This window comes from Erpetoichthys calabaricus, chromosome 14 (assembly GCF_900747795.2).
Source record: "Erpetoichthys calabaricus chromosome 14, fErpCal1.3, whole genome shotgun sequence".
NCBI lineage: Eukaryota > Metazoa > Chordata > Cladistia > Polypteriformes > Polypteridae > Erpetoichthys > Erpetoichthys calabaricus.
Genome location: NC_041407.2, coordinates 19,607,913 through 19,635,166, shown reverse-complemented (window position 1 = coordinate 19,635,166; position 27,254 = coordinate 19,607,913). Strand labels below are relative to the sequence as shown.

At 41.6% G+C, this 27,254-nt stretch overlaps 1 protein-coding gene across 2 annotated transcripts in view; it reads left to right on the top strand.

Moving 5' to 3' along the window:
* The window catches only part of LOC114664830 (phosphoinositide 3-kinase regulatory subunit 6-like), a 146,430-nt gene that overhangs the window by 88,795 nt on the left and 30,381 nt on the right, over positions 1-27,254 (top strand). For both annotated transcript variants that reach the window (XM_051936289.1, XM_051936288.1), the window contains exons 4-10: positions 10,175-10,266; positions 10,524-10,592; positions 14,734-14,866; positions 16,569-16,638; positions 19,863-20,046; positions 22,649-22,796; positions 26,457-26,549. In XM_051936289.1, the coding sequence (XP_051792249.1) occupies positions 10,175-10,266; positions 10,524-10,592; positions 14,734-14,866; positions 16,569-16,638; positions 19,863-20,046; positions 22,649-22,796; positions 26,457-26,549 (789 nt within the window). The remainder of the gene's footprint in view (positions 1-10,174; positions 10,267-10,523; positions 10,593-14,733; positions 14,867-16,568; positions 16,639-19,862; positions 20,047-22,648; positions 22,797-26,456; positions 26,550-27,254) is intronic.

The following is a 27,254-nucleotide window of genomic DNA, read 5'->3' as shown; positions in this document are numbered from 1 at the left end:
CCTCGCTACAGCGACTCCCGGTGGTCCCCAAGGTATCCAGCAGGGCTGTGCATAAAAACTACAAAGTCCATGAGGCCCTGCTGGAATTCGGGGCACGTCCATGCTGTCGGGAGAGCTCCTCCTGGCGGCCTGGGGGTGAGGGCCGGAAACACTCGCCGGCCATCCATCACACTGCCAATGGCTGCAGGCACCACAAGAATAAGTGAATAATATGCTGCAATAATAATATACGAATATTGGGTGGATGGATTATCTTAATATGTATAGTTGTGCTAGCAAAAAGCAAACATTTACAACATTTCAGATCATTTAGTTAAAAGTAGTCCATAACACTACACACAGTCACAGGTGAATAAGGAGTAGGAGCAAGGGTTCAGCACACTACCCTGTGGAGCCTCCATGGTAAGCATCTGCATGAAGGAAATAATGGTGCCAGTCTGTAAGCCACTTGCAGAAATGCATAAGGAGCATGGCGATTGGTTTAGATGGGGGTAATAGTATTAAACAGTGGTAGGCAGAAAACACATCAGAGTGGGGCAAGGCACAAGAACTTTTAAGATGTGCTCTTAAGTGTATTATCAGGTTATATTGTATTATGACATGTCCATCTAATAGCCACAGCACCAATCTGACAAATTCATTTAATTATGGGTGGCACAGTGGAGAGTTTTTCTGTCTCCCACCCAGATTATGTATCCTAGGCTTAAATCCCAATTCCTGTGTGAAGTCTGCACAGTCTGTCCATGCATGAGTGGGAAATACTCTAAATGTCCTCCAATATTTAAAAAAACCCTGCCATTTTACGTTAACTGGTGACTTGATATTGAGCCTACAGTGTGTTTGTGTGATAGGGAGTCCTGCAATTAACTAGCACCTCGTCTAAGGCTCTTTCCTGTCTTGCACTCAATGCATAGATACAGTAGACAGATTTATATGAAAGGCACTAATTAAATAGATAGATAGAACAACCAACAAACTTTTTTGTCCCCTGGGGGGAATTTGGCTTTTTACAGAAGGTCTTTAAATAAATAAATAAGCACACACACACACACACACACACACACTTTGGTCTGAACATACACCAGAATAACTGTAAAGAAAGAAAATTAAAAAAGAAAGAAAACATCTGACTTGACTGTCACTGTCCCAATTAGGTGTATTACTGTTGGTATGAAGGACCCCGAGTTGCGTTCCTTGACACACTTCTGCTGAATAATTTGTTGGCTGAAAGTCCTCAGTGTCAGAGTGTCATGGAGAGGATGTGCAGCATTGTTCATAATGGCACTCCGTTTTTTTTTTTTAATTCTCTCCTTTGTTACGACCTCCAGGGGGTCCAAAGTGCATGCATTAACTAAACTTGCCCTTTTTAATTAGCTTGTTGATTCGGTGGGCCTCTCTTCAAGTGATGTTACTGGCCCAGCACACCACAGCATAGATATCTGACATCCTGTGACCTATGATTGCATTAAGCCGATTTCAGATTGTTATGTTATGTTTACTAAGATGTATTCTACCAAGTTTCAAACTAATTAAATTTTATGAAATTAAAACCCACTGTCAGTGCCAGATGTACTAATTTATGATTTTTCAACATTCAACAACTCTTTAAAAAGCAAAGGTTCTCCGGCTTCACATCAAAAGTTGCCTATCCGGGAACTTATTTTTAGCTCTTTCACTGATCTTAATGAAAACAGGAACTATAAACAGAAGAAAGCAAAGATAAAAGCTGATGATAGTAGTGTGTGTGTGTGTGTGTGTGTGTGTGTGTGGACAGCTACTGCCGTTTGTCTCGTCACTCTGGCCTCTGTTTATTTTCCTTTTGTTGCAGCAAACATTGGCAGAAGTTGTCACGTCCACCCTTAAAGCCCCTCATCCCCAGTGACTCTACTCGGATATGATGATATCCGATTGATCAGATTGTACTTTATAATAAACTTTCAGTAGTGCATAAATTTTACTGTGCACATAAGTGCATATACAGTATTCTCTATATGGAAATGTTAAAGCTTAGATGGCAAAATGAAAAAATTTTACAAGAGAGACCATGAGTTAGCCGGGGATCAGGCTGGGTGCTGATGAATACAAAATAAGAAGAGGGCCTCTTAGCATTTGCTTAACCCTGTGCTGCAGTGGCGCTGACATCCACACCCCCTGTATCACACTTGGCAGGGCTTCAAACGCCTCTTTATTTTTATTATCCACTTCTGACTTATTTGGGACAGAGCATGGGTGAGGTCAGCTCATTGCCACACTTCCCCTCATGTTACGTGCTGGCCTTCTACTTCTCCATGAATGAATGACGCCTCCCTATTGAGGCTAGATTGTTATTGATGATCTAAAACTATTTATGGTGAACATTCTGCCGTCTCTTCTCATATTTTCGAAGTTAGAAGACACCATCTCCATTACAGTGACCATGCTGAAAATAATCCCAAGAAGAAACCCAACACTGCTTCTTTAGATCTCGGCCAAAATAATAGAATGATTTTATCATAACATTCTGGAATACATTTTGTGTCCCTTATCAACAGCAATTTATTTCTTGTATACAGTAATCCCTCCTCCATCGTGGGGGTTGCGTTCCAGAACCCCCCGCGAAAGGTGAAAATCCGCGAAGTAGAAACCATATGTTCATATGGTTATTTTTATATATTTTAAGCCTCTTATAAACTCTCCCACACTATTATAAACATTTCACGCACAATTATACAGCATAAACCTTTTGTATTCTCTTAGATATTAGGTAAGATTCGTTGAAATTATGTATGTAAACACAGTTTATATACAGTAAAACCTAAACATTATTTAAGATATCGAGCGTCTCCGATATCACATATGTTACAGCCATTACGACAGATAGGCCACCTGCAATAAATACGTACAATGCAAGAAAAATTGTATACAGTAAAATGTGTGTACAGTGACACTAAACTATGTACATGTAATAAGTACTGTACGTAAATAATTAATTATGGTTACTCACCAACAATGACACGATGACTTGTCCGATAACGATGAGTTTAATTTTACTGCACAACAAAGGATAGCGTTACAGCTCTTCTAAAGGAGCCTCTTCAGGCGACTGTGTAGCACCACCGTTGTTCTTCTTCCAGCACTCTTCAATCCAAATCCCTAAAGCAGATTCCATCCAGACTACTGCCTTATCACGTCCACTTGCAACTCGTTTTGCGCCCTGATTAAAGGACACTGCGGCCGTAGATCTTATATGCTTTTCCTCCTTTTTAAATAAAAAGAATTGTGGACTCATTGATGCCGTAATGGTGTCCTGCAGCGGTGTAGCTGTTCCCTTCCTTCAAAATATCCAAAACTTTTACCTTTTCTGCAATCATTTGCATCTTCTCTTGGCGCTTGGACACGGCCCCTGAAGCAATAGCAGGAGCACGTTAATGCTGAATGAGTGAGATGAGACTTCCTGGTTAATGCAGCACTCCATCGCTGAGCCAATCAGCAGCACACAGGAACTTAACTGTGTGCTCTGATTGGGTAGCTTCTCAGCCATCCGCCAATAGCATCTCTTGTATGAAATCAACAGGGCAAACCAACTGAGGAAGCATGTACCAGAAGTAAAAAGACCCATTGTCCGCAGAAACCCGCGAAGCAGTGAAAAATCTGCGTTATATATTTAGATATGCTTACATATAAAATCCGCGATAGAGTGAAGCCGTGAAAGTCGAAGCGCGATATAGCGAGGGATTACTGTACCCCAAAATCACACAAAGAATGCCTTGAATGGCTTTAGCAGGCCCTGTTTTATTGAAAGTTTCCCCAGCCTTGACTCTCTAAGAAGACAAGAAAAAAAAACTCCCAAAAAAAACGTTGTAGGGAAAAACAAATTGGAAGAAATCTTAAGAAAGGTAATTCAGAGAGAGAGAGAGAGAGACCCCCTTCTAGGTAGTTTGGGTGTATAATGGATGTCAAAAATTGGGTAAATACAACACACAATTCAGAACACAAGTAAGCCTCTTCACAGAGCTAGACACAACAGTACAAAGTGCTTTGTTTTCGTACATCGCTCCTCACCCAGTGCAGGTAGGGGGATGGGTGGGTGGGCTATGACAACTCTAAAGGCAGAATGAAAGAATAGAAGATACCACACACTAATACAGAACTAACATATATGAGGATACAGATTTGTTCAAATACATCGAAAACAGATTAGAAACTAATTAACATAAATGAGAAACAACAACATCTGTCCAGCAGCTAATTGTAGAACCATGGCCAGATTATAGAAGGAGTCAGACAAACCAGACACAGTCAGAGTCCTGGAGACCTCAGCCAACAAGCTGCCTTCCCCCTTTGGCCATTCTACTGAGTCGATGTTGGCCCGTCTGATAAGAGGACCCTTCTACATACAATACAACTCGCAATAAGCGAGCACCCTCTTCTACGCAGTGGTGTGCTGGGGAGGCAGCATAAAGGAGAAGGACGCCTCACGCCTGGACAAACTGGTGAGGAAAGCAGGCTCTATTGTAGGCATGGAGCTGGACAGTTTGACATCTGTGGCAGAGCGACAGACGCTGAGCAGGCTCCTGTCAATTATGGAGAATCCACTGAACAGGATCATCTCCAGACAGAGGAGCAGCTTCATCGACAGACTGCTGTCAATGTCCTGCTCCACTGACAGACTGAGGAGATCGTTCCTCCCCCACACTATGCAACTCTTCAATTCCACCCGGGGGGTAAACGTTAACATTATTCAAAGTTATTGTCTGTTTTTACCTGCATTTTTATTACTGTTTAATTTAATTTAATATTGTTTTTTGTATCAGTATGCTGCTGCTGGAGTATGTGAATTTCCCCTTGGGATTAATAAAGTATCTATCTATCTATCTATCTATCTATCTATCTATCTATCTATCTATCTATCTATCTATCTATCTATCTATCTATCTATCTATCTATCTATCTATCTATCTATCTATCTATCTTCTACCCAATCATTCCAGTACTCCTCTACTTTTCCATCACTTTTCTATGGGCAGGCAAACAACTTGGCAGTAGAACAGTGGCTGTAAGGGTCACTTGAGGATACCAAAACCAGAAACTGAATAGGAGAGGGTTACTAAAAGTTTATACCGTATTTACTCGCTGTGACAGATAAGGGCGCTCTCGCTCCCTTGAATCCTCAGACCACACGTCAGACACCAGGTAAAAGTCCAAAATGACTTTGTTATTAATAATAAATGTGCACAAAGCACCCTCCACTCCACAATACTCAATAATAAACAATATCAATTCTACAATAATCAATCAATCAATCCTCTACTCTCCCAGACTCGTTGGCACCCTTCCACCCAGCTCAGCTCAACGTCTGGGATCTCCCATCGTCCTTTTATAGTCCCTGACCCGGAAGTGTTTCCAATCCTTCAGTCCATGTGACTTTCTTTCACCTCCGGGTCAGATAAAAAGTTCTCTTCTTCATCCCAGAAGCACGTCATTTCTTCTGTCCATGTGATTGGGACGTACTTCCGGGGTGTAGGGAAAATAGTCCCTGGGCCTCCCTGCAGCGACTCCTGGTGGCCCCCATGGTATCCAGCAGGGCTGTGCATTAAAAGTCCACTGTCCAGAATTCCCTGCTGGCATTCGGGGCATCTCCACGCTGCAAGGAGGGCTCCATCTGGCGGCCTGGGGGTGTTGGCCAGAATGAATGGCTGGCCATATCTCACATCGCGTATAAGTCGGGTCTTGAAACCCAAAAAATTGATTGTAAAATCAGACCCCGACTTATACGCCCGTTCAAAAATGCGACACTTCATTTTTTTTTTTTCATCTTCTTGCTTCCTCCAATCTCGCACCAGTTTCTCAGATACATTGAATTTAGTTGCAGCAGCGCAGTTACCAATTTTTTTTGCCACTCCAATGACTTTTAATTTAAAACCAGCTTCATATTTTCTTCTGATCGAACGCTCCATCGTAGATAAGGGATGCTCTTACGATAAATGTTTATGAGGGTGTGAGATACAGAAAACACAAAACAGTGCAAACGTCTCTTCGGAATAGTTCAGGTATTACCGTGTGGTCACGTAGGCACAATACATAGAAAAAAAGGCAGTGTGCTCCGTGGTTACTCTCTCAGGTGGGTGTTAGCATATCAATAATCTCATGGACCAATAATGTGAATTTTCCGTATTCGACTTATACGACCAACATTATAAAATACCAGAAATTATATGGTAAAATCAAGCCCTGACTTATCCGCAGGAGAACTTAAACGCAAGTATATACAGCAACTATCATATTATTTATATTTTAGTACTAATGACTAAAAAAAGAGATGCTGTATGCACAGCTAATAAGCAGCTCTAGTCAGGGTATGCTACGTGAAGTCATGAGTCTTCAACCTGGATTTAAGTTGAGACTGAAGGGGCATCTGTTATAGTAGAAGGCAGACCAGTCCACAGCTTCAGGGCCCTGTACCTAAAGCTCAGCCTCTCACTGTGTTATTTTATTAATCCTTGGAATCATAAGCAGCCTGGAATCTCATTGGCTTTTACCTCCTTCCTCACCTCCTTCATCATTCTTCACCAAACCCAGCCCAACTCTGCCGCTGAGCCTATCAGATATTTTTTATTCAGTACTCCCCAAACAAAGCCTATCTCAAATGTGCTGCTGAATTTTAGAAAACTCATGGCACAATTTTGCTTGGTACAGGAGAGGTGTTTGCAGAGTCCTGTCTTTCACAATAAGACTCTTAATATTAACGGGCATTCCCTTTCTTTTCTGTGGTGGGTGAGAGGGGCATCTCAGCAGTCTGGGAGCCTCAGCTTTGGAGCAGCAGCTAGGTGAAGTTGACTAGCCCTTTGGAGGGGTTATGTCCATTGTGAAGGGTCTCTGCAGCTCTGAAATTCAGGAATTCCAGCGAAAAGCCAATTGGATCACACATTTATGTCACTTGATTTACTCCACAGTCGTCATCATTTCAGTCAGATAAATCCCAATGCCCTAATCTTAAAAGATAAGTTTGGTACTGTATTTTTCAAGTGAACACAAACATACATATGCAGGTGCTGGTCATAAAATTAGAATATCATGACAAAGTTGATTTATTTCAGTAATTCCGTTCAAAAAGTGAAACTTGTATATTAGATTCATTCATTACACACAGACTGATGTTTAATCAAATGTTTATTTCTTTTAATGTTGAGGATTATAACTGACAACTAATGAAAGTCCCAAATTCAGCATCTCGGAAAATTAGAATATTGTGAAAAGGTTCAATATTGAAGACACCTGGTGCCACACTCTAATCAGCTAATTAACTCAAAAGCCTTTAAATGGTCTATCAGTCTAGTTCTGTAGGCTACACAATCATGGGGAAGACTGCTGACTTGACAGTTGTCCAAAAGACGACCATTGACACCTTGCACAAGGAGGGCAAGACACAAAAGGTCATTGCTAAAGAGGCTGGCTGTTCACAGAGCTCTGTGTCCAAGCACATTAATAGAGAGGCGAAGGGAAGGACAAGATGTGCTAGAAAAAAGTGTACAAGCGAGAGGGATAACCGCACCCTGGAGAGGATTGTGAAACAAAACCCATTCAAAAATGTGGGGGAGATTCACAAAGAGTGGACTTCAGCTGGAGTCAGTGCTTCAAGAACCACCACGCACAGACGTATGCAAGACATGGGTTTCAGCTGTCGCATTCCTTGTGTCAAGCCACACAACAGACAGCGTCAGAAGTGTCTCGCCTTTGGACTGCTGCTGAGTGGTCCAAAGTGATGTTCTCTGATGAAAGCAAATTTTGCATTTCCTTTGGAAATCAAGGTCCCAGAGTCTGGAGAAAGAGAGGAGAGGCACAGAATCCATGTTGCGTGAGGTCCAGTGTAAAGTTTCCACAGTCAGTGATAGTTTGGGATGCCATGTCATCTGCTGGTGTTGGTCCATTGTGTTTTCTGAGATCCAAGGTCAACGCAGCCGTCTACCAGTAAGTTTTAGAGCACTTCATGCTTCCTGCTGCTGACGAACTTTATGGAGATGCAGATTTCATTTTCCAACAGGACCTGGCACCTGCAGACCGTGCCAAAGCTACCAGTACCTGGTTTAAGGACCATGGTATCCCTGTTCTTGATTGGCCAGCAAACTCGCCTGACCTTAACCCCATAGAAAATCTATGGGGTATTGTGAAGAGGAAGATGCAATATGCCAGACCCAACAATTCAGAAGAGCTGAAGGCCACTATCGGAGCAACATGGGCTCTCATAACACCTGAGCAGTGCCACAGACTGATCGACTCCATGCCACGCCGCATTGCTGCAGTAATCCAGGCCAAGGAGCCCCAACTAAATATTGAGTGCTGTACATGCTCATACTTTTCATGTTCATACCTTTCAGTTGGCCAACATTTCTACAAATCCTTTTTTTGCATTGATCTTAATTGATATTCTAATATTCCGAGATACTGAATTTGGGACTTTCATTAGTTGTCAGTTATAATCATCAACATTAAAAGAAATAAACATTTGAAATACATCAGTCTGTGTGTAATGAATGAATCTAATATACAAGTTTCACTTTTTGAATGGAATTACTGAAATAAATCAACTTTGTCATGATATTCTAATTTTATGACCAGCACCTATATATGCATTTGCCACACGACATTGTGTTCTAAAGTTAAATGCTTTCTACAAATTTAAAAATATTTTGCCTGCACTGGTGCTTTTCAGTTGAGGCTATGGGGCATGGAGGAAAAGCTTAAAAACTTACCAAATATCTTAATTTTCAAGCCAAGACAGTTGTCGGGTATTGATCCACTCCTTATTGGTTTCTGATGCATGTTTGTGACAACAAAAGGGATCTGGAAATAATCATGTTTATCACATTTTCCAGGTACTTTCTTTTTTTTATTTCTCTTATACAAAGTATAGGGAAAGTATTGTAAACGTCCAAAGATTCAGTGTCGAGATTTTGACGAATCTTGACGTTTTAAGCCTCCCTAACTTTTTCGCATATGAACTATAGGGAAAATATTAGAATCCTCCAAAAATTTTATTTCGAGATTTTGATGAATCTCAACATTTTACACCTCCCCGAGTCCAAAAATACCATTTTTGGAATTACAGTATGTCTGTGTGTGTGTGTGTATGTAAACACGATAACTTGAGTACACTTTCACTTAGGTCAACCAAGTTTTGCATACAAGTATTAGGTACAAAATTTAAATTTCTATTAACTTTTGGTCTATTTCCGCTAACTGGAAATGGTACTTTACCTTTTATTCATGCAGCTACAGAGTCCGATTTATTCAACTTTACTTTTATAATTGTTCAATATATTATTCAATTTATTTGTTGTTGATGGTTCTCTAATGTACATAATGTAAAAATGTAATCATTGTCTTGTGGTTTACTCCTCAGATATCTATCCCCATATCTGAGTATATGAGAAAGTCTAGGGGAGACCACTCCTGATTTTTTATTCTTGTGTGAGTTTTCATGTTAAAAACAGAAGAAAATCAAAACAAAATCAACCACATGGTATGAAAACTTTGCTTTCATTAGACTTCCGTGAGGAAAAAAAACCACATCCCCTGGATGTGAAAGGTTGTGGTGCAGGGAAACTAAGTGCTGAGCTATCACACATGGCTGGTCTTCTTTTAAAACGGTGGAATCTCATTATATTATTTTTTTTTGATCAAAAATGACAGGTGTAAACTATTTTACAAAATGTGTGTAATTACAAGATGCAGAGTGACGGTTGCAGTCGTGATCTTCAAAACAGCGTTGTGTAAATAAAGAAAGTAAAGATATTATTACACTTAAACTTTGATCATAATGTCACACGTAAAATAAGTCAGAATCTGAATCCTAATTCTTGATTTTCGATTTGATATACTTAATTAATCCCCAGAGTGGAAACTGTCTTTTTGCATAACCTTCTGGGGTCAGAGTGCAGGGTCAGCCATCATACAGCACCCCGGAGCAATGTTCTGGTTTAGGGCCTAATGGAGCAGGACCCCATCTGGCCTAATGGATCAAAATTCAAAACTACATAAAAATATGTGCATGTATACTGTTTATTACTGCAAGGGGTAGGATTTGGCATACATAAGGAAAGTGATCCAAAATCACAAGACTTTGTTGTTTTGGAAATTTTAAAATGCATTTCCTGCTTTTCATTTTATCATCTACCTCTTTGTTTTATAATTGCAGGGATGCTGAGATGGACGCTACATAAAAAGATTGAAAGAAACCCTGCGAGCAATTGTACTTTAGTGAGAGTTGTCATTAAGGAGCTGGAGAAGGTGAGTGATGGATAAATTAGAAACTATGGCCATGCAAAATGCTGTTGAAGTATTTTAGGAGAAGAAAATTTTAAAATATGTAATAAATGGAGAATTCCCTGAAAAGGTGGACTTGCAGACAGTCTCAGCTCACCCTTGCCCAGTGTTGATCCAGAGAATGAACATAATTTGTTTTATTTCTGCTAGGCATTTTATCTAATAAATGAAGTCTGACCTTAATCACACTCTAACTTTATCTTTGTATCCCTTGCCTACAGGCTGAGAAGGCTGATAACAAACTGTATATAATTCCTTTGATTCACACCTTGATGTACGGCTTTATTCAAGTAAGTAGCCCGCTGAAGAGTCTTTAAAATGTCTTCTGTACTGAACTTTGAGCATGAAGAAGTCTAGGAAAGAAAAATAAAGTAAAGCTGCATGTGTAGTGTGTCTGAGTAAACTGACTGACAACGCCAAAAAAAAGGTTGGGGTGCCAACTGGGCAACCCTGTTGAATGTGACAAAAAAAGCAAGATTTGTGCCCTGGGCACTTGATTCTGGGGGCTTTCTTAGCCTGCAGTACGGCACTTCATCTGGAGCTCTGTCTCCATTCAGGTCCTGGCCCAAACTAAATGCCTCCCTTTGCTATTTCCTGTTTTTATGGGTTCCAGGGTGGAAGGGGCGGAGTCTTCTCCAGGACGTATGGGTGGGGCTACTCGCTGTCCTCAGACACCAATAGTGGAGAGAGAAGAAGTGGTTAGCGCCAGCACCTCCTCATGTCCCAAGATGGTACTGTTTACCATCTAAGAGCCAGGAAGGTGGTCCCCTGGCACACATGCATGACATTTGTTACATTCGTCATTTCTCATTTACTACACCCCCCTCACTCACCCCTATGAATTGGTGAGCTCCTTCATTCAAACTTACTTCAGTGTACCTCTGAACTAAAGGAGGCTTTGTGAAATGGTTAAGCCCCTATGGAAGCTGTTGTGCTAAAAACTGGATTGAGGAAACTACCATGAATTTGAGGCTGCTATGCCATAATGTCTCCTAATGATTCATCTTAGATTCTCTTAGATCTGCAACTAGCAAGCCCGCAATTCTCAAAAGAATCGCAAATCCAAGAATGGCAATCACTTTCTGTTCCCTCCGATATTTGGAGGGATGAAATATCATGGAGGGTGGGTGCGTCCTGGGAAAGTTCATTTTATTAAATAAACATATTTGTACTAAAGCGGTTTCTTTTTGGAGCTGTGGCTCATCTGGTTCTGGTGTTTCAGATTGTAGGCGCCTTTGTTTATTGTTTTTAGCCATGCAGTCTCTTTTTTGTTTTTCTATGGCTGTGTCGTCAGCGAGAAGTCGTTTGCTGACGGCGGCGGATTTGCGTGCTGAAGTGACCATGGCGGCGGATCCGAGCATGGAGGGCCACATTACTAAACGAACGTAGTATGTACGGTGGTATGGGCGGTCGCGTTCGGGCAGCTGTACAACCTAGCGTGCACACTTTACCTCAGGTTTAGTTCACAGGTCGTAGCCATGGTAAAGTTTTCATTTAATTAAATAAACCTATTTATACTAAAGCAGTTTCTTTGTGTGGGCGCCTTCGTTCATTGTTTTTATCCATACGAGCTCGTTTACTGGTCGTAGCTATACGGGCTCGTGTTTGTATTACTAATTGTTGAGCTCCTTCCATTTGGAGCCGTGCCTCCTTTGCCTCTGCTGTATCAGAAGCGCGTTGTGGGTGTGCTCGTTCATTGTGTTTATTCATACGGGCTCGTTTTGTATTTCCGTTAGTTGAGCTCTTTCATTGTGGAGCCGTGACGTCTTTGCTTCTGGTGTGTCTGAAGCGCGTTGTAGGAGCCTCCGTGTATTGTTTTTATCCATGCGGTCTCGTCTTTGTTGTCTGGAGCTGTGACTTCTTTGCGTGTGGTGTTTTTGAAGCGCGTTGTAGGAGCCTCCGTTTATTGTTTTTATCTATGCGGCCTCGTCTTTGTTGTTCTGTGGCTGTGTCGTTAGGTAAACGTCGTTTACTGTTAGGAATCATAATTGAACATGCCACACAGACTGCTGGCACAGTGGATTAGAGCAAGTTTAGTGTACAGGTTGTGTTGTTTGGGCGCCACCTACTGACTCTGGGAAGCCGCTGCGTTTGACTCTGGGGCGCAGCGGCGCAGTGCGCATGCACTTCGGTGCGTCCGCCGTGCATAAATTAAACTGTTGTTTAGTAATATAGATATGTTAGATCTTTTCGATCAACATTGTTTGCATTCCTGGACATTATGGAAAGACCTTGAGTGGCTTCTGGCATGTATGCTACTGACAGAACAGGACCCCAATACAGAGATTAGGAATGTCTGGCTATGTGTAGAGTTCCTAGGTCTCTTTGTGGCCATTCCTCAAGCCTTAACAGAAGTATCCATCTCTAGGATATTTGAGTCTGTGAGTACATACTGGTTTTACTCAAAATGATGGTGCAATTAAGGAAATTATGCTAGCATCTCAACATGGTCAGATAATATGGTTTGCATTTCTTCCCAATAGAGGACTTTCCATTGAATTTGCCATAAAAAGAGATGACCATGATTGTTGAATCATGGTGACTTCTGCGTGCTGTTACAACACTCCAAGAATGCCTAAAAGATGTGTTTGTTCCATTTAGGAATAACTGAGTGCATTTGAAAGAGGCCAGAGTCGTGAGTCTTTTTTAGGCCAGGTGGTCAGTCTGATGCAACAATAGGAAACCGCTGATGATGATGGGCACAGGAAGGCTCTCACACCTGTATGGAACTCCCTTGATTAACTAAAGCAGATCCACCATTAGAGGTCTGGCATATTGTGTTCTAGACCATCACAACAGCAGTGACAAATGTGGAATCCTTCATATATCAGAATGTAGACCCTCCTAATCATGCGTCTAAAACTCCCAGAGGTGCATCTCCATTCATACTATTCTTTACAATGTGTGCCTTTGTTTGCTCAGAATCTCCAACTGTGTCTGGATTCATGCCTACATTGAGTGGCTTGGAACAGTTGTGGACTAATTTTAAGTCACCATCAGTGATACACAGCTATACCTATCATTCACTCCAGATGACCACACGGTATCAGCTTGAATCTCTGCATGTCTCAAGGATATTATTACATCCTGGATGAAGGAACACCATCTCCAGCTCAACCTGGTAAAGACAGACCTTCTTGTTATCCCTGCTCATCTGTCTATTCACCATCCCATCTCTATTCAGCTTGGTTCATTGTCACTAACCCTGTATGCAAGTCAGCACAGCTGTGACTGATGACCATCTGTCCTTAAAGGACCAGACACAACCTCCCTGACACAAGTCCCGGACGCAAAAACAAGACGTTACAAAAGACTTCTTGTAATCACAAACACAGGCACAACTCTCTTCTTCACTCATTTCTTTTTCCTTCCACTCCTGCAGAAAAACTTTGTCCTCTACTACCCGACTCCAACTTGCTTGGATGAAGTTGAGCAGCTTCTTTTATCTTAGAACCAGGAGGACTTCAGGTACTAGGTTGTGGCCCATTGGAAGCACTTCCAGGTCAAGTAGAAACCCCGTAAAGTAGGGATCATGGATCCCTGCAGCACTCATGGAAACCAACGAAAGTTTTTCTTGGGATTACAGTTCCCAGCATGCCTTGTGGGTGTCTGCACAGGTAGCAATGTCCAGGGATGTATGTGGACCTGACAGGTTGTCTCCTTCTGTCCTTCCATCACATTGGCTTTCCAGTAGGGTATTTTTCCTTGGTCCAACCCCGTCGCGACACCAGTGTACCAACTTCCACACTGGCATCTCCTGCCGACGCAAAATGATCCTCACCTTGTTTCTCATGCCTCCAAAGGTCTGGATCTTATCCAGATAAGGAACCTTCCCTCGTCCTGGCCGGGATGCTCGCCCATTTGCGTCTTCCATCACAAAGGTCATGCAGACAACAGTGAAATTCAAACAGCATTTCAAATATCAAGAATGAAAATGTTAGGTGCCACTGGCCATGACGGTCAGTTGTTTCAATTGTTATGTGGGGGGCACTTTTGACAACTTCACAACACCTTAAAGACATCCTGTCACCCAGCAGGAGACCTTTCACATCAGGCTTGCCTCATGCATTTTCCAGACAGGCAATGCCCAACTACACGTCTGATTAGGAATGGCGATGTGACAAAAACACCTTTTCCCACCTCCAGAGGATGTGTGGGACATTCCTGGAAACTTGATTTTACGATATTTGATTAGATGAGTCAAAGGACACCATTGGGCACAAGTATGACATAATGCATAGTGGTTTGTAGCACCAATCATGGAGGTTTTACCTGATGCTAACCACCTTGACATTCATTTATTTGTATTCCCTAACTGATTTACGATGCAACTACCTTTTTGTTACAGACTGTATTGATAATTATTTTTGAGTGGTGGTATTTTCAAGGGAAATCCATTGAAATCTAATAGCTACTGCTTGTTTTCCGCAGGCCACAGACATTCCAGATCAGCTGTACAAGAGAGTGTATGACTTCTGCACTCGTCTATTAACACTACCACAGCCATACTGTAGCATCGGCTTCAGCTATGCCAACAGCGTGAAGACAGAGCGATCGACTCCAGGTAACACGGTCCGCAGCTGCTGTAGACCCTCCTCTGTGGGCACTTCTCGTAATTAGAAAGCAGATGCTTTGAAGGTGCAATGCTTTTAGTTAAGATGCTAAATAAAGTATTGCGCAGGTCTGCAAAATTGAACTTGTAGAAACTGTTTTAATTATTTTTATGTGCATTCATGAACACTATAAAAAATATAATTTTAATGTTTCTATCATGTTGCGTTTCAATACAAAACTGAAAAGAAATGAAATTCAAATTTACACAATTTATTCATGTATACAATATTGTTCTGTATCAATTTAACATGAAAATATGTAATCAATCTAATATTTTTCACTATATATTCTCTAGTTTTTGTCACTTATGAGAGAATAAAGGGGTGATGTAGTTATGTAGGGGTAATATAGTTTATTTGTGCATAACGTGTTCTGGCATGCTGTGCACCTTAAAAAATAAATATATAGCATGTGTCTTAGAAACAGCCTGGAGAGACTGCTGAAATGGTTAAATACAGAGACAAGAATATTCTGGGTGCTGGTTTAAGAAACTGGCTGATGTCATGTACCCAGTAAAACTTTACTTGTCACATACACAGAAATTGCATAAAAGAGTAACAGCTGAACTCAGGAGATGTTGACAAGGACGAGGATGTAGTGGGATGAGACTTTTATTTGGGTATGTTATTTGGGTGTATAAGGTAGTGGGCCAATCAGAGTAAATATTCACATGGTATAAGCCAATGAACCAATCAGAATATGTGTCAGGATGTTGTGTAAGCAGTAATTCAACACTGTTATGTAAATTCACTTGTCTACAAATATTGGGTATCTGCCCTTGTTCTGTGACCATTCCCTTAACAGACTCCTGTGACAGGGTGTTCCCTCATAAAGCAATTGCTAAAGAGAAATTAAAGACACATGATCAAGCTTCCTCCTGTCTGATTTCTGACTCCAAGAGGTCCAAGTTGAGAACAAAATTTCTTTCTTGCTACACACTTCTTTGTCTTGTTTGTCCATTTTTTCTGGTACGTCCCTGTCTACTTGGATGTCATACTGATGTCCCAACTTCTCTGGTACCTTCTTGTCATGTTCATGATATCCTGAAAGAATCTTTCACCATGCTCTTCACTCATAACTTCAAGACATTCAGTGAAACATTTGAAATACTTAACGCAATTTTCACATTTTATTTTTAAATTTGGAGCTTTATTTTTACTTTCAAACTTAGAAATTACTTTGAATGATTCCCAAGCCTCTCATTCCAGGTCGCTCATCACACAGTCAGATTCTGCATTCGTTTTCTAATATCAGGACCGGCAAAAATGCACCTCTTTGAATTTAGCCTCAGACAGACCCACAAGAGGCAGAAATTCCGAAAATAGCCTCCACTTTTTTGGTAGGACTGCTTCATTAAACCAAACTTAATATGAAGCGTTGGTAACAGCACTTCATCTGAATCCACCAAGCTGGGTCTGATGATGTTTTTACACCAAGCTGTAGGTGGCTATTCCAGTCACTGTGAATTCTTGGCCCTGCTATCCCACTCACACATGGGAGCTTTGTGTGCCCTGAGTGCTGACCCAGTAAGATACACAGAACTTTCAGGTCCCCACATGTGAACCAATTATGCTCATTTTAGGTAATAACTTATTTTTTTTACTTAAAAATATTCATTACTAATTCAAACTCTTATATGTCTGGAATTTTAGGGGTTCTGTATCATCGTCTGCTCGCTTCTGAGCAAAACTTGAAGAATGACCACTATACGTATCAAGAAAGGTGAGTTCATGCTCAGATCTTTCTGCTCAATGGTGTCTTACTTTGCTAAAGATTGTTTAAGTAGCTAAGGTATCAACAGAGCTGGCCAGAAAGACTTTTAGGAGTGTATACGTTTCAAACATTTTTTTTTATAAGTCAAATATCTAATGAAGCTTGAATGGTATATGTAGATTGTAGATGCTAAAACTGACCCCTGATGGATTGATGGATATATGTGTGTGTGTTCACCCTGAGATCTGTCCAGGGATTGTTCCTGCCTTGTGGCTTTTGCTTGATGGCTTCTCCAAGGCCCAGCTCTGGATAAGTGGATTTAAAAAATGGATGGATGGATAATGCATATGTATAAAGATACAGATTTGTCTAAATACACAGTACAGCAAAGCATTTTAAAATGAATTAATGTAAATGGAACAATGTATATTATAGCACCTTCAACAGCATTCACTATCACAGTGGTAACAGGATTACAACACAGTATCACCCATTTGTGTGTGCAAGTTCACGTGTGTCCTGAAAAAGCATCCAAGGTGAAACACACATTTGCCAGGATACACTTCAGGTTGCTGTGAGCTTGCCATGGACAACAAAGTCTGTAAGACTGGATAGGCAGTCTCTCACATTTATGCATAGAAAATGTGCATTTTCTAAAGATCTGATCACCATCTATTTGATAAAAAGTGTACAAGGGATGACTAGGAACTCTACCCGGCCGGGTGGCCCTTAGCATGGAAGGTTGGGGTTGCAGAGTGCTTTATTGTTGGGCTGCTTTGTGACTGTGTTAGTGGTGTGGGAAATGCTTCCTGGGGAAGAGTTTCCCAAAATAAAATCCTTTTCTTGAGCAGTACACTTGTGTCTGAGCTTTTGTGTTGGGTGTTTGGAGAGCTGGAGCACCCCCCGGTGGCCACAAGTGTTAAGGCTGACACCAAAGTGAATGGGATAACCAGCAGATGAGTTGTAAAACATGCAAAGTATCTTAACCAGGAGACTGTTTGAAAGATTGTCAAACCCATAAATCATAGTAGAAAAAAACATAAATCAAAAGTCATACACAAAGGAACCTATAGAATGTGTTTTAAGAAAGAAAACCTACAATGGTTTATTCAGAATCTATCAAACTCAAATCCTTATAGATCCAAAATTCCCACTAGAGGGGGATATCACTGTAAAACCCTGCTAGTGATAAGAGCACGCACAGAATATTTTAAAAATAAACGGTTTATTTCACAAAAAAGCTCTGTAAATCCATAAATCTCCGTAGAGCACAAAAAAACAAAAAGGAGTCGCCGGAAAATGCAAACAAGTCCTGACACAAAATCCAATGGCAAAGTGAAAAAACCAAAGCAAAATTCTCAAAAATCCAAAAAAATCTCAAAAGCACAGAACTAAATTAAGAAACGTTCACCAAATTCCCAAGCGTATTCGAAATGAACCACCAGGAACTGAACTGTGGTAGACCCCTGTATATATAGTGAGGAGGGCTGTGATTGGCAGGTGGTCCTGCCTTTTGGGGGACCACCCACAAGGCACATAAATGCACCGGCAAAATCAAAAACATGAAACAATACAAATAATTCACAAAAGTAAAAATTAACCTAAAGTGCTTGAAACAAGGATTTGAACACCCAATGGCTTAACCACTACTGACAAGCAGCTCGCACATGAGCTCATGCGATCTGCCATGGTCAGTTAACTATGGCATGTGATTAACAAGCATCAGCTTGGGTTAGCATAATTTAAAAGAGGGCATGTCAAGTGCAATAAAGTGGAGAAAGAGGAGTCATAAGAGAAAAAATATCAGCTGATCAAAGGTCAGTTTGGGGTGTAAACCGGTCAGAGAGTGGCAGGACGGACGACGTCAGGCAAGCTGAGACTGATGAGGGAGCAGGACTGATGTCTGTTGAGGAATTCCACTGGGCGGTTAAATTCAAATCTTCTGACTTACTTATACAGAGCAGAAGAGAAGGGTGAAGAGTCGTTCAGGAAAGGGAAATGTATATGGACAAAAGCACGGCATTAAACTAAGAAACGCTCACAAACTCTCAAGCTCATTTGAATATGCATGGACAAATCCAGACCATCGTTATGTAGAAGGCAGAGCTGGTGGGAGATGCTGTAAACTGACTGTGCTGAAGGATATTCTACCAATGGAGATGGCAGGCCAGGATGCTGAGGACTGCACAGGAAGGGTCTAGTGGTATGGATTGAGGAGGTAGATCACGGTGCCACGGAATGTGTAGGAGATATTTGCAGGTTCCAAGGGAGGTGACAGGCTGAGAGGCTACCAACTATATAGAAGGGATTTGTTGTGGTGTCCTGCAAAGGAAAGACAATAGAATGTGGAAAGCTTTAATTTGGAGTTTTATTGATATGTAGTGAGCAGTCTTATAGACACTGTTTTAAGGCCAGACTTTGAAAGAATACATACTTACTTATGCACTGCATGCATATTCATTTCTATGTTTTAAAAAAACTTCTGCACACACTTTTGGACAGTAAGTTTCCTCAGTTGCCCTGGTCCATCTTGGTTATGAATTACTAGATGTCCAAACACAGGTTGGTGCTCATGACTGTGGACACTGGGGCATCACACTTCTCTCTATGGCAACTACAGGTACAGGATCTTCCACATCACAAAACAGTGGCAACCGGAAGTAAGAAAAAATGAACAAAGAACAATTGCAAAAATAAATAATATAAACATGTAAAGAAAAAAATATGAAAAACATGAGCCTGGGAAGGAATCCTGACAAAAAGTCACCTTTACTACAGATGAGGTGAAACTAGGATATTTCAGCGATGAAGGTACTGAAATCCTCTACATGTTGATCACATGGGGACATCAGCTGCTTGAATTAATGGCCGTGAACCTTCAGCGCACTTTCCATGAACCACTTTAAAAGTGTCAGAGCAGTCTTACGGCTAACGGAACGTTCCTTCAGCCCTGGAAGGCTTTAATTCCTTCTGACCTTCAAAAGTGATGGACAGCACTGAGCCTGTGTCCAAAAAGGAGAAATACAGTGAACTTCTCATGCAGCTGACCACTTGTCCTAGTAAGTCCAAGATGTACTTAGTTGATTAACTGTAGAAGCTGCCTGGGAAGCTCAATTTCACCGATAGTGCTAAGTGTGCAATGAAATTCTCCCTTTGTTGTGTGACACAAAGCAAGAGATGATGGAATTTATAAACAATACTAATGTTCTGATGGTGTGTTCTTTCTGCTGCAGGGTGTTTGTGTTTGCAGACCCCAGCTTGTTCTCAGAGGAGATGAGTGCTGCCCTGGCTGAAGAGTTTGAGTCAGCAGATATCTGCAGGAGCCAATCAAGCTACATGTGTGATGGAATCCTGCACATTATGCAAGCGGCGCTTGGGGGGAGCTGCTGCACACGGCGTTTAGGCCGAGCTCTGCAGGTTGGTGTGGGCTGTAGCTTTAAACACTACACTCGCTGCTTTCTTCCTTCCTTCTGTGGTGTTGTGACCTCTGCTTGCATCTGTAATAGCGGTCCCTGCAGGCAGCCTTCTCAGGGTGAAATGGATCATCTCGGGTCTGTGTACCGCTTGCTGTCTCAGCGCTTGTGGCTCGGCAGTGTTTTAAAAATAAAAACATCAAAGGCTTTCATTGCTCACATTAAGTTCACAACCACTTTGAGACAGGGGTCTGTTTTCATACTAGTGGTACAGTAACAGCTAATTGTTGAGAATGTTGTTTTGAGCAAGAGATGGGAAATGTGATTGAAGATCACAAATACGAGTGCAGCTGCGGTTATCACAGGTACCAGATGTCATAGTGGCACAACATGCTGTTGAAATCTTATTCAGTCCACAAAAAATGTCCTCCAGTCTGAGGCAACGGACTCATCAGGGGTTTCAAAAGGGAGATAAAATCAAGAGACCAACACTGGAAATTGAAAGCAATACTAATCATAATGGAAAAACAAGGGAAGACTTTGTCATAATGGAAAGCCTAACCATTGCAGAAAGAGAGGAGATGACTAGACTTAATGGAAAGTCAGACTGATGTTGAACACCTGAGGAAAAACTGGCCATAATGGAAAAGGAAAGAGAATAGAATGAATATTAATGTAAAGGGTGGGTGTCATAAGATCATCATGAAGCCTGAGGAGATGAGAATAGGGGTGATCCTTGGCTTGATCAAACACAAGAATATTGGATGGGTGATGAATTGGGAAGATTTGCCTTTAATGGCCAAGGATTTGTTTTGTTTGAAATAGGGGACAGGCCTCTGAGGAGGCATGAGGTTGAAATACCTCACCAAAAACTTTAGTACAAATATGTCTGGACTTTGGTCCCACAATGACTTGTTTCAACATATCAGTTGTGGACGCTAGAGGTCACTGTTGCCCCTTAAACCCAACAGACAGACACGCAGGACACAAGGTAAAAGCACTAAGAAGTATTCTTTAATTATTTTCTTCTTGTACAGTGCCCTCCAAGCACCACAGCTACAGATAAACAGGCAAGTAAACAAGCACAAAGCACAAATTTTCTATTTCCTCCTCCACACCTCCTAGCAAGCGTTGTTCAACTCCTCCCGACTCAGGCTCGACTGCTGCGTTTTCAGTTTTTCATGTTCTTCAATCCACGTGACCTGTCAGCACTTCTGTATCAGATGGAGAACTCGAGTTTTTAAATCAGCCCGGAAGTACTTTGGGGCTTCCGTCCTCGTGACCTACTAGTACTTCCAGGTTCAGTGAGAACCTTGTCTCCCAGTGTCCTACAGCATCTCCTGGCAGCACCCACAGTACCCAGCAGGGCTGTGATGACGAACTCCATATCCCATGGTGCCCTGCAGGAATCCAGGGCACCGCTATACTGTAGGGAAGCTGCCATCTAGAGTCTTGGGGGAGGCAATGTCCCAAAATAATTGCCTCCCCCCCCTTCTTCCAGTCTCTGGGCATCCCAGCCGGGTTCAGCTGCCGGCGGTCTATCACATAGTCATGAAGGCTTCATCTTCAAATAGGGTTAGATATATTATAAAGAGCACTGCATGAGAAGACAAAGTGTTAAGCAGTAGAAAAACGCATGTTTGGTATTTGGTCTTATATGGAAGGAATTGGCTGGAAGGCACAGCAGAACAGTCATGAAGGTCCGACAATGAGCTTTTCTTTGCTCCCAATTAGACACAAAAGAATGAGGAATCATCTGGATGAAGGTCAGACTTAAGGATCAGGATCATCACAACAAATATGTCTTCATGTGTACAGTTTGGTATTGGACAGAAATGCAAGCGTTCATCTTGCGGCTTGAGAATTAGCAAGTCTCACGCTTGACGTTGTGACAGCTTCTCATACTGAGATGAGTGGGCTTGTGATGCTGGCATGCAAAATGAGGGTCTATAAGAGAGAGGACTGATACAGAATGCAGAAATGAAGGGAGTGAACGTCAGAAGTTGAAGATTTATTAGTCAGATGGGGCCTCGCTTCCTGTAAGATTATTATTTATATGTAAGATGGCTTTACACAAGGCAACCAAAAAGATCACACTTTGCAATTATTTTGACTTATTCTTTTAGAATTGGAGGACAGGGTTGTAACTTGTCAACGGTTCCACAGTGAGGAGAAGTCCGGAGCTGAGCTGTTAGTCTTGTGACCTTAGTCTTAATCACTATGATGTGATGGAAAGTCTTTAGTTTGCTGCTATGGGGAGGAATGGTAAAGTGGCTTTTTCAGGTACCTAAGAAGAACTACAGTACATAGTCCACACCAAAAAGACCATTGAGTAGTCACACTTTATTCTGACAGGAAAGGAGGTGCTTTTAGAGGACAAGCCTAGGAAAGGGAGCCTAAAGTAAAAAGCTGTTTCAATCTAATAGTGGTACTAACAGTAGCATCATCATGTCTACAGAGTATAGCACTTGCTTACTTGCATGGCCAACCAACACGCCACACATTGCTAAAAAATATTTTCATGCTAACCTTGGACAAGTTCTTCCACATTGTAAAGCTAAGGGAGCTGCAGCAACCTCTCATGATAACTTTTATTTATTCTTCAGAGCAAAGAGCAAGACATGATCGAGCTGTACTTTCAAGAGTTGGTGGCCATAGTAGAGCAGAGTGCTGAGGATGTTGGAGGAAACCGTAGCCAGTACGTGGAAAAGCTGCGGCAACTGTACTTGACCATCACAGGCCCTACGACAAGAGGTACTGTTCAGTAACTTGCTTATAGTGTTCAAGTCTCCAGAGTGAAACAGAATTGTAAATCCTAGAGCAAGATCGACATCACAAATATCTCTTGACAAAGTCCTTTAGGGTGGACAAGATCCTCATACCTTGACATTTATTGAGTATGCTCACATTTTATGGTGTTACAATATGGAATTTTAATCAGATTGGTTTCAAGTATGACACCCACCTGGACACATTTTTTGTGGTGTTCTGTGCATATTTATTCTTTATTTTATTTTTAATTGTTCCCAGTGTGACAAGTAGGGGGCATCACATCACCCCCAAACACAACCTCACAGACACAGTACAGGGCTAAAAACATAAATACCTTTGATAGGTTACTCTCTATTAACATGGCACAGTTCAGCAATATAACTCTTCTCTCCACCACTCCTCCCCAGCAAGGGTGGTCCAGCTACTCCCCCGACTCCGACTCAACCGGATGAAGCAGAGCTGATTCCTTTAAAACGGGACCTGGGAGTACTTCTCGTGCCATGCGTTACCCATCAGAAGCACTACCGGGGCAGGCAAAAGACTCATGAAATAGGGACTGTTAATCCTTGCAGCGTCCACCTGGCGGCACCTATGGAACCCAACACGGCTAACCCATGGGATTACAGTTCTCAGCTTTGTCTATGTGTATCTTTATAAGTATGGTAACTCAGGCACACTGCCACATTGTGTTTTGGGGGATTAAATTACCCAGATATGTTGCCCAGCCCATTCTCCATGGCATCCTGGCTGGTTAAGGATCCTTCTGGGATGTCAGCATATTAACTTCTGCTCATCTGCTGGCTGCAGCAGGGACTGATTTGTTGGGCCAATCTCCTGGCCAGGAAAGGAACCTTAAAACCATCCTGGCCGGGGTGTCAGCCCAGGCCTGCCATTCATTATAGTTTATTTCAGATTGTTTTCTAGTATCTGAGATGGCATGTGATATCATGGAATTACACTGTGGATTTGACATGGTCATGTGTTTTGGTGTTTGACATCACAGCTACTATTATTCCTACGAGAGAAATCGGGGAATGCAATAAGATTTTCAGCTCTTATGGTAAATTATTGTGATTATTTCATTTTTCTTTTTCCATTTAACAGTTTTCTGCACAAGTTCTATCAGTACCGCTGTGTCTATTTTGTACTATTAAGAGCTAGTTGCTTAGTCAGGCACTCACTTCTTGTCACACAAGCCAAGTTGCCAAAGCAGATTCATGTAGGCTTCAATCATGCCTTTCATGAAAAGCTTAAGAAGATTAGTCACATGCTGTTTTTCATATTTTTGGTAATCCTCTCACTATTATAAGCCTGATTCAGCAAGAACATCCCATCAGGAATTTTCAGCCTCTTATGCGTAGCATTAATGTGCACCTATGAGATTTCTTTATGGGTTTTTTTTTTTTTTTGTGCAAATGCTTAACTCAGTCAGTGTTAAACTACTAACAACTTCTTCATCAGCGTTAACATGTTGAAGAGCATTTCTATGTCTGGCAAGTCACAATATGTCACCATTCAGTTTCAAATGGTAGTGAGAGCACTTAAAGAAAAAAAAGAAAAACAGAATCTTTGGCAGCCTATTGCCAGCAAAGGATTAACCAACAGGAACAAGTTAAGCCGGATGGTCTTTTGTCTTGATTGACAAATGCAGAAACCATCAGGAGGAGAGATGTTGGGAAATGAGCCATTAAGAAAAATTGCATTATGAAATTAAAACAGTCTTTACAAATAAGGCCATTTGGAAATTAAACCTGCAATATAGTGAGACCAGCTGTGTTATATGGGTTGGAGACGGTGGCACAGACCAGAAAGCAGGAGACAGAGCTGGAGGTGGCAGAGTTAAAGATGCTAAGATTTGCACTGGGTGTGATGAGGATGGACAGGATTAGAAATGAGGACATTAGAGGGTCAGCTCAAGTTGGACGGTTGGGAGACTAAGTCAGAGAGGCGAGATTGCGTTGGTTTGGACATGTGCAGAGGAGAGATGCTGGGTATTTTGGGAGAAGGATGCTAAGGATAGAGCTGCCAGGGAAGAGGAAAAGAGGAAGGCCTAATCGAAGGTTTATGGATGTAGTGAGAGAGGACATGCAGGTGATGGGTGTAACAGAACAAGATGGAAAGGACAGAAAGATATGGAAGAAGATGATCCGCTGTGGCAATCCCTAACGGGAGCAGCCGAAAGAATAATAATAATAATAATAAAATAATTGTCTTTTCATAATAATTAAATTAATTTTACTTAATTACACATTTTCATAATTTATTTGTTTATTTATATATATATATCTGTACTTATGCATGCAGTTATTTATTTCAGAATTGCTTTTTTATTTAGTGGCTAAGGATCTGCACTAGTATCTGGAAGATTGCCGGTTCAAATCCTGTTAATGCCACAAGAGACCCTACTCTGTTGGACCCTTCAGCAATTCCCTTACTCTGTAAAATTGCTCCAGGGTGTTGTACAATGGCTAACACTGCGCTCTGACCCTAAAAGGTTGTGCAAAAAGAAAATTTTCCCTGTGGGATTAATAACAGTGTACCAAACACCAGAAAAAAAAATTTGAGCACAAATGTTATTCCATAGTCTTTCACATCATTTATCTATTAACTTCAATTATGACACAAACTTCTTTTTTTTCATTCGGTGTAAAAACATGAGATTAAAAATTGTTCTTCACAACAAACTACATGGTGAAAATTACATAAAAATATAATTTTAGGGTGGAGTATTCATTTAAATACATTTAGATTCCATATTGAAACCCAATAAAGTGTGTAAGGTATAAGGCCTAAATATTTTTGAAAGACACTGTATTTTATGTATATCACCTGTGGCACGCGGCTGGGGGTGGCACCCAGCCGGGACACCCAGGAGGACAGGAGGAGGGCTCATGCCTCCTCCGGACCACGAGGGGGCGACCGCCCTGGTTCCTTTGGGGGCCTTGGGTACAGAGCTGGGAAGCTCAACCCTGTAGGGGCCCGTGGTCATCGCCAGGGGGCGCCCCAGTTCCTGGAGAGCCCTGGACCTCAGCACTTCTGCCACACCCGGAAGTGCTGGGGGGAAGAAGACTGGGGACACCCAGAGGGCTTCTGGGATCGCAGCCGGCACTTCCGCCACACAGGGGAGTGTCCACGGAGGAGTGTCGGGAAGCACCTGGAGCCCAGCCAGGCATGTATAAAAGGGGCCGCCTCCCTGCAAACGAAGACTGGAGTCGGGTGAGGAATGGACAAAGTCAGAGTGGAGGCGGCCTGAAGGAAGCAGGCACTGAGAAGAGAGGCCTGGACTTTGGGGGATTGGTGCTGGAGGCACTGGGATTGTGCATATTTCACCTGTAAATAGTGTAAATAAACGTGTGGTGGGTGAAAATATGATGTCCGTCTGTCTGTGTCCGGACTGCTTCTCACACACTATAAATGTGGAAGCAATGGAGAAGTAACTTGTATCAAATTCAAATGGCAGCATGTAATTTGTAAACTAAGCATCAATCTCAGACTTGCTGGGGCCTTTTAAAGCTTGAATTTAGGGGTCATGCTTAGGGGGTCAGGTACATTTTCCTTCTGTGCTCGCACACAGAATCATGTTTGTCATTGCTTATAAGAAATATGGGCACTTGCTAACAGACTTTTTGTCTTGTCGATCAGCCTTTGATGAGTCAATGACCGGCGCCCCTTCTGGCATTTCGATTCCAAACCCCAACATCTCCTTTCACATGTGGAATGAGGATACGCTTCTCTGTAAGTCTTCTATGGTGCATTTTCTTTTTACCTGTTTATTTGCTATACTGAGTGACCATAACATTCTTTACAATTAAATTTACAAATGAAATGTGATCCACTTTTTGTGCATTGTCATGAAATCGAGCCATTTGCCTTGTGATGATTCTTACCATGAATGGCAGGCTACAAAAAGGATAAAGCAGTGCTATGAAAAGTCCAGAGAAGAGCAACTAGGCTGATTCCAGGGCCACAAGGGATGAATTATGAGGAAATATTAAAAGAGCTGAGCATTTTCAGTTTAAGCAAAAGAAAATTAAGAGGAGACATGATTGAAGTGTTTTAAAATTATGAAGGAAATTAGTCCAATGGATCAATACTGTTCATCAAAAACATGAGGACAGTTAGAAACTTGTTAAGAGTAAATTTCATACAAACATTAGGAAGTTTTTTCTTTTCACAGAGAATCACAGACACATGCAATATGTGACCACGTAGTGTAGTGGACTGGAGGACTTTAGGGACTTTCAAAACTCGACTTGATGTTTTTTAGAAGAATTTAGTGGATAAGACTGGTGAGCTTTGTTGGGCAGAATTGCCTGCTCTCATCCAGATTGTTGTAATGTTCTAAGAAAGTGGTCTTCAAAGCATTACAAGGAACATGACAGCATTAACAACAGTCATTTCTATAGCACAGTTTCATACAAACGATCTGCTCGAAGTGCT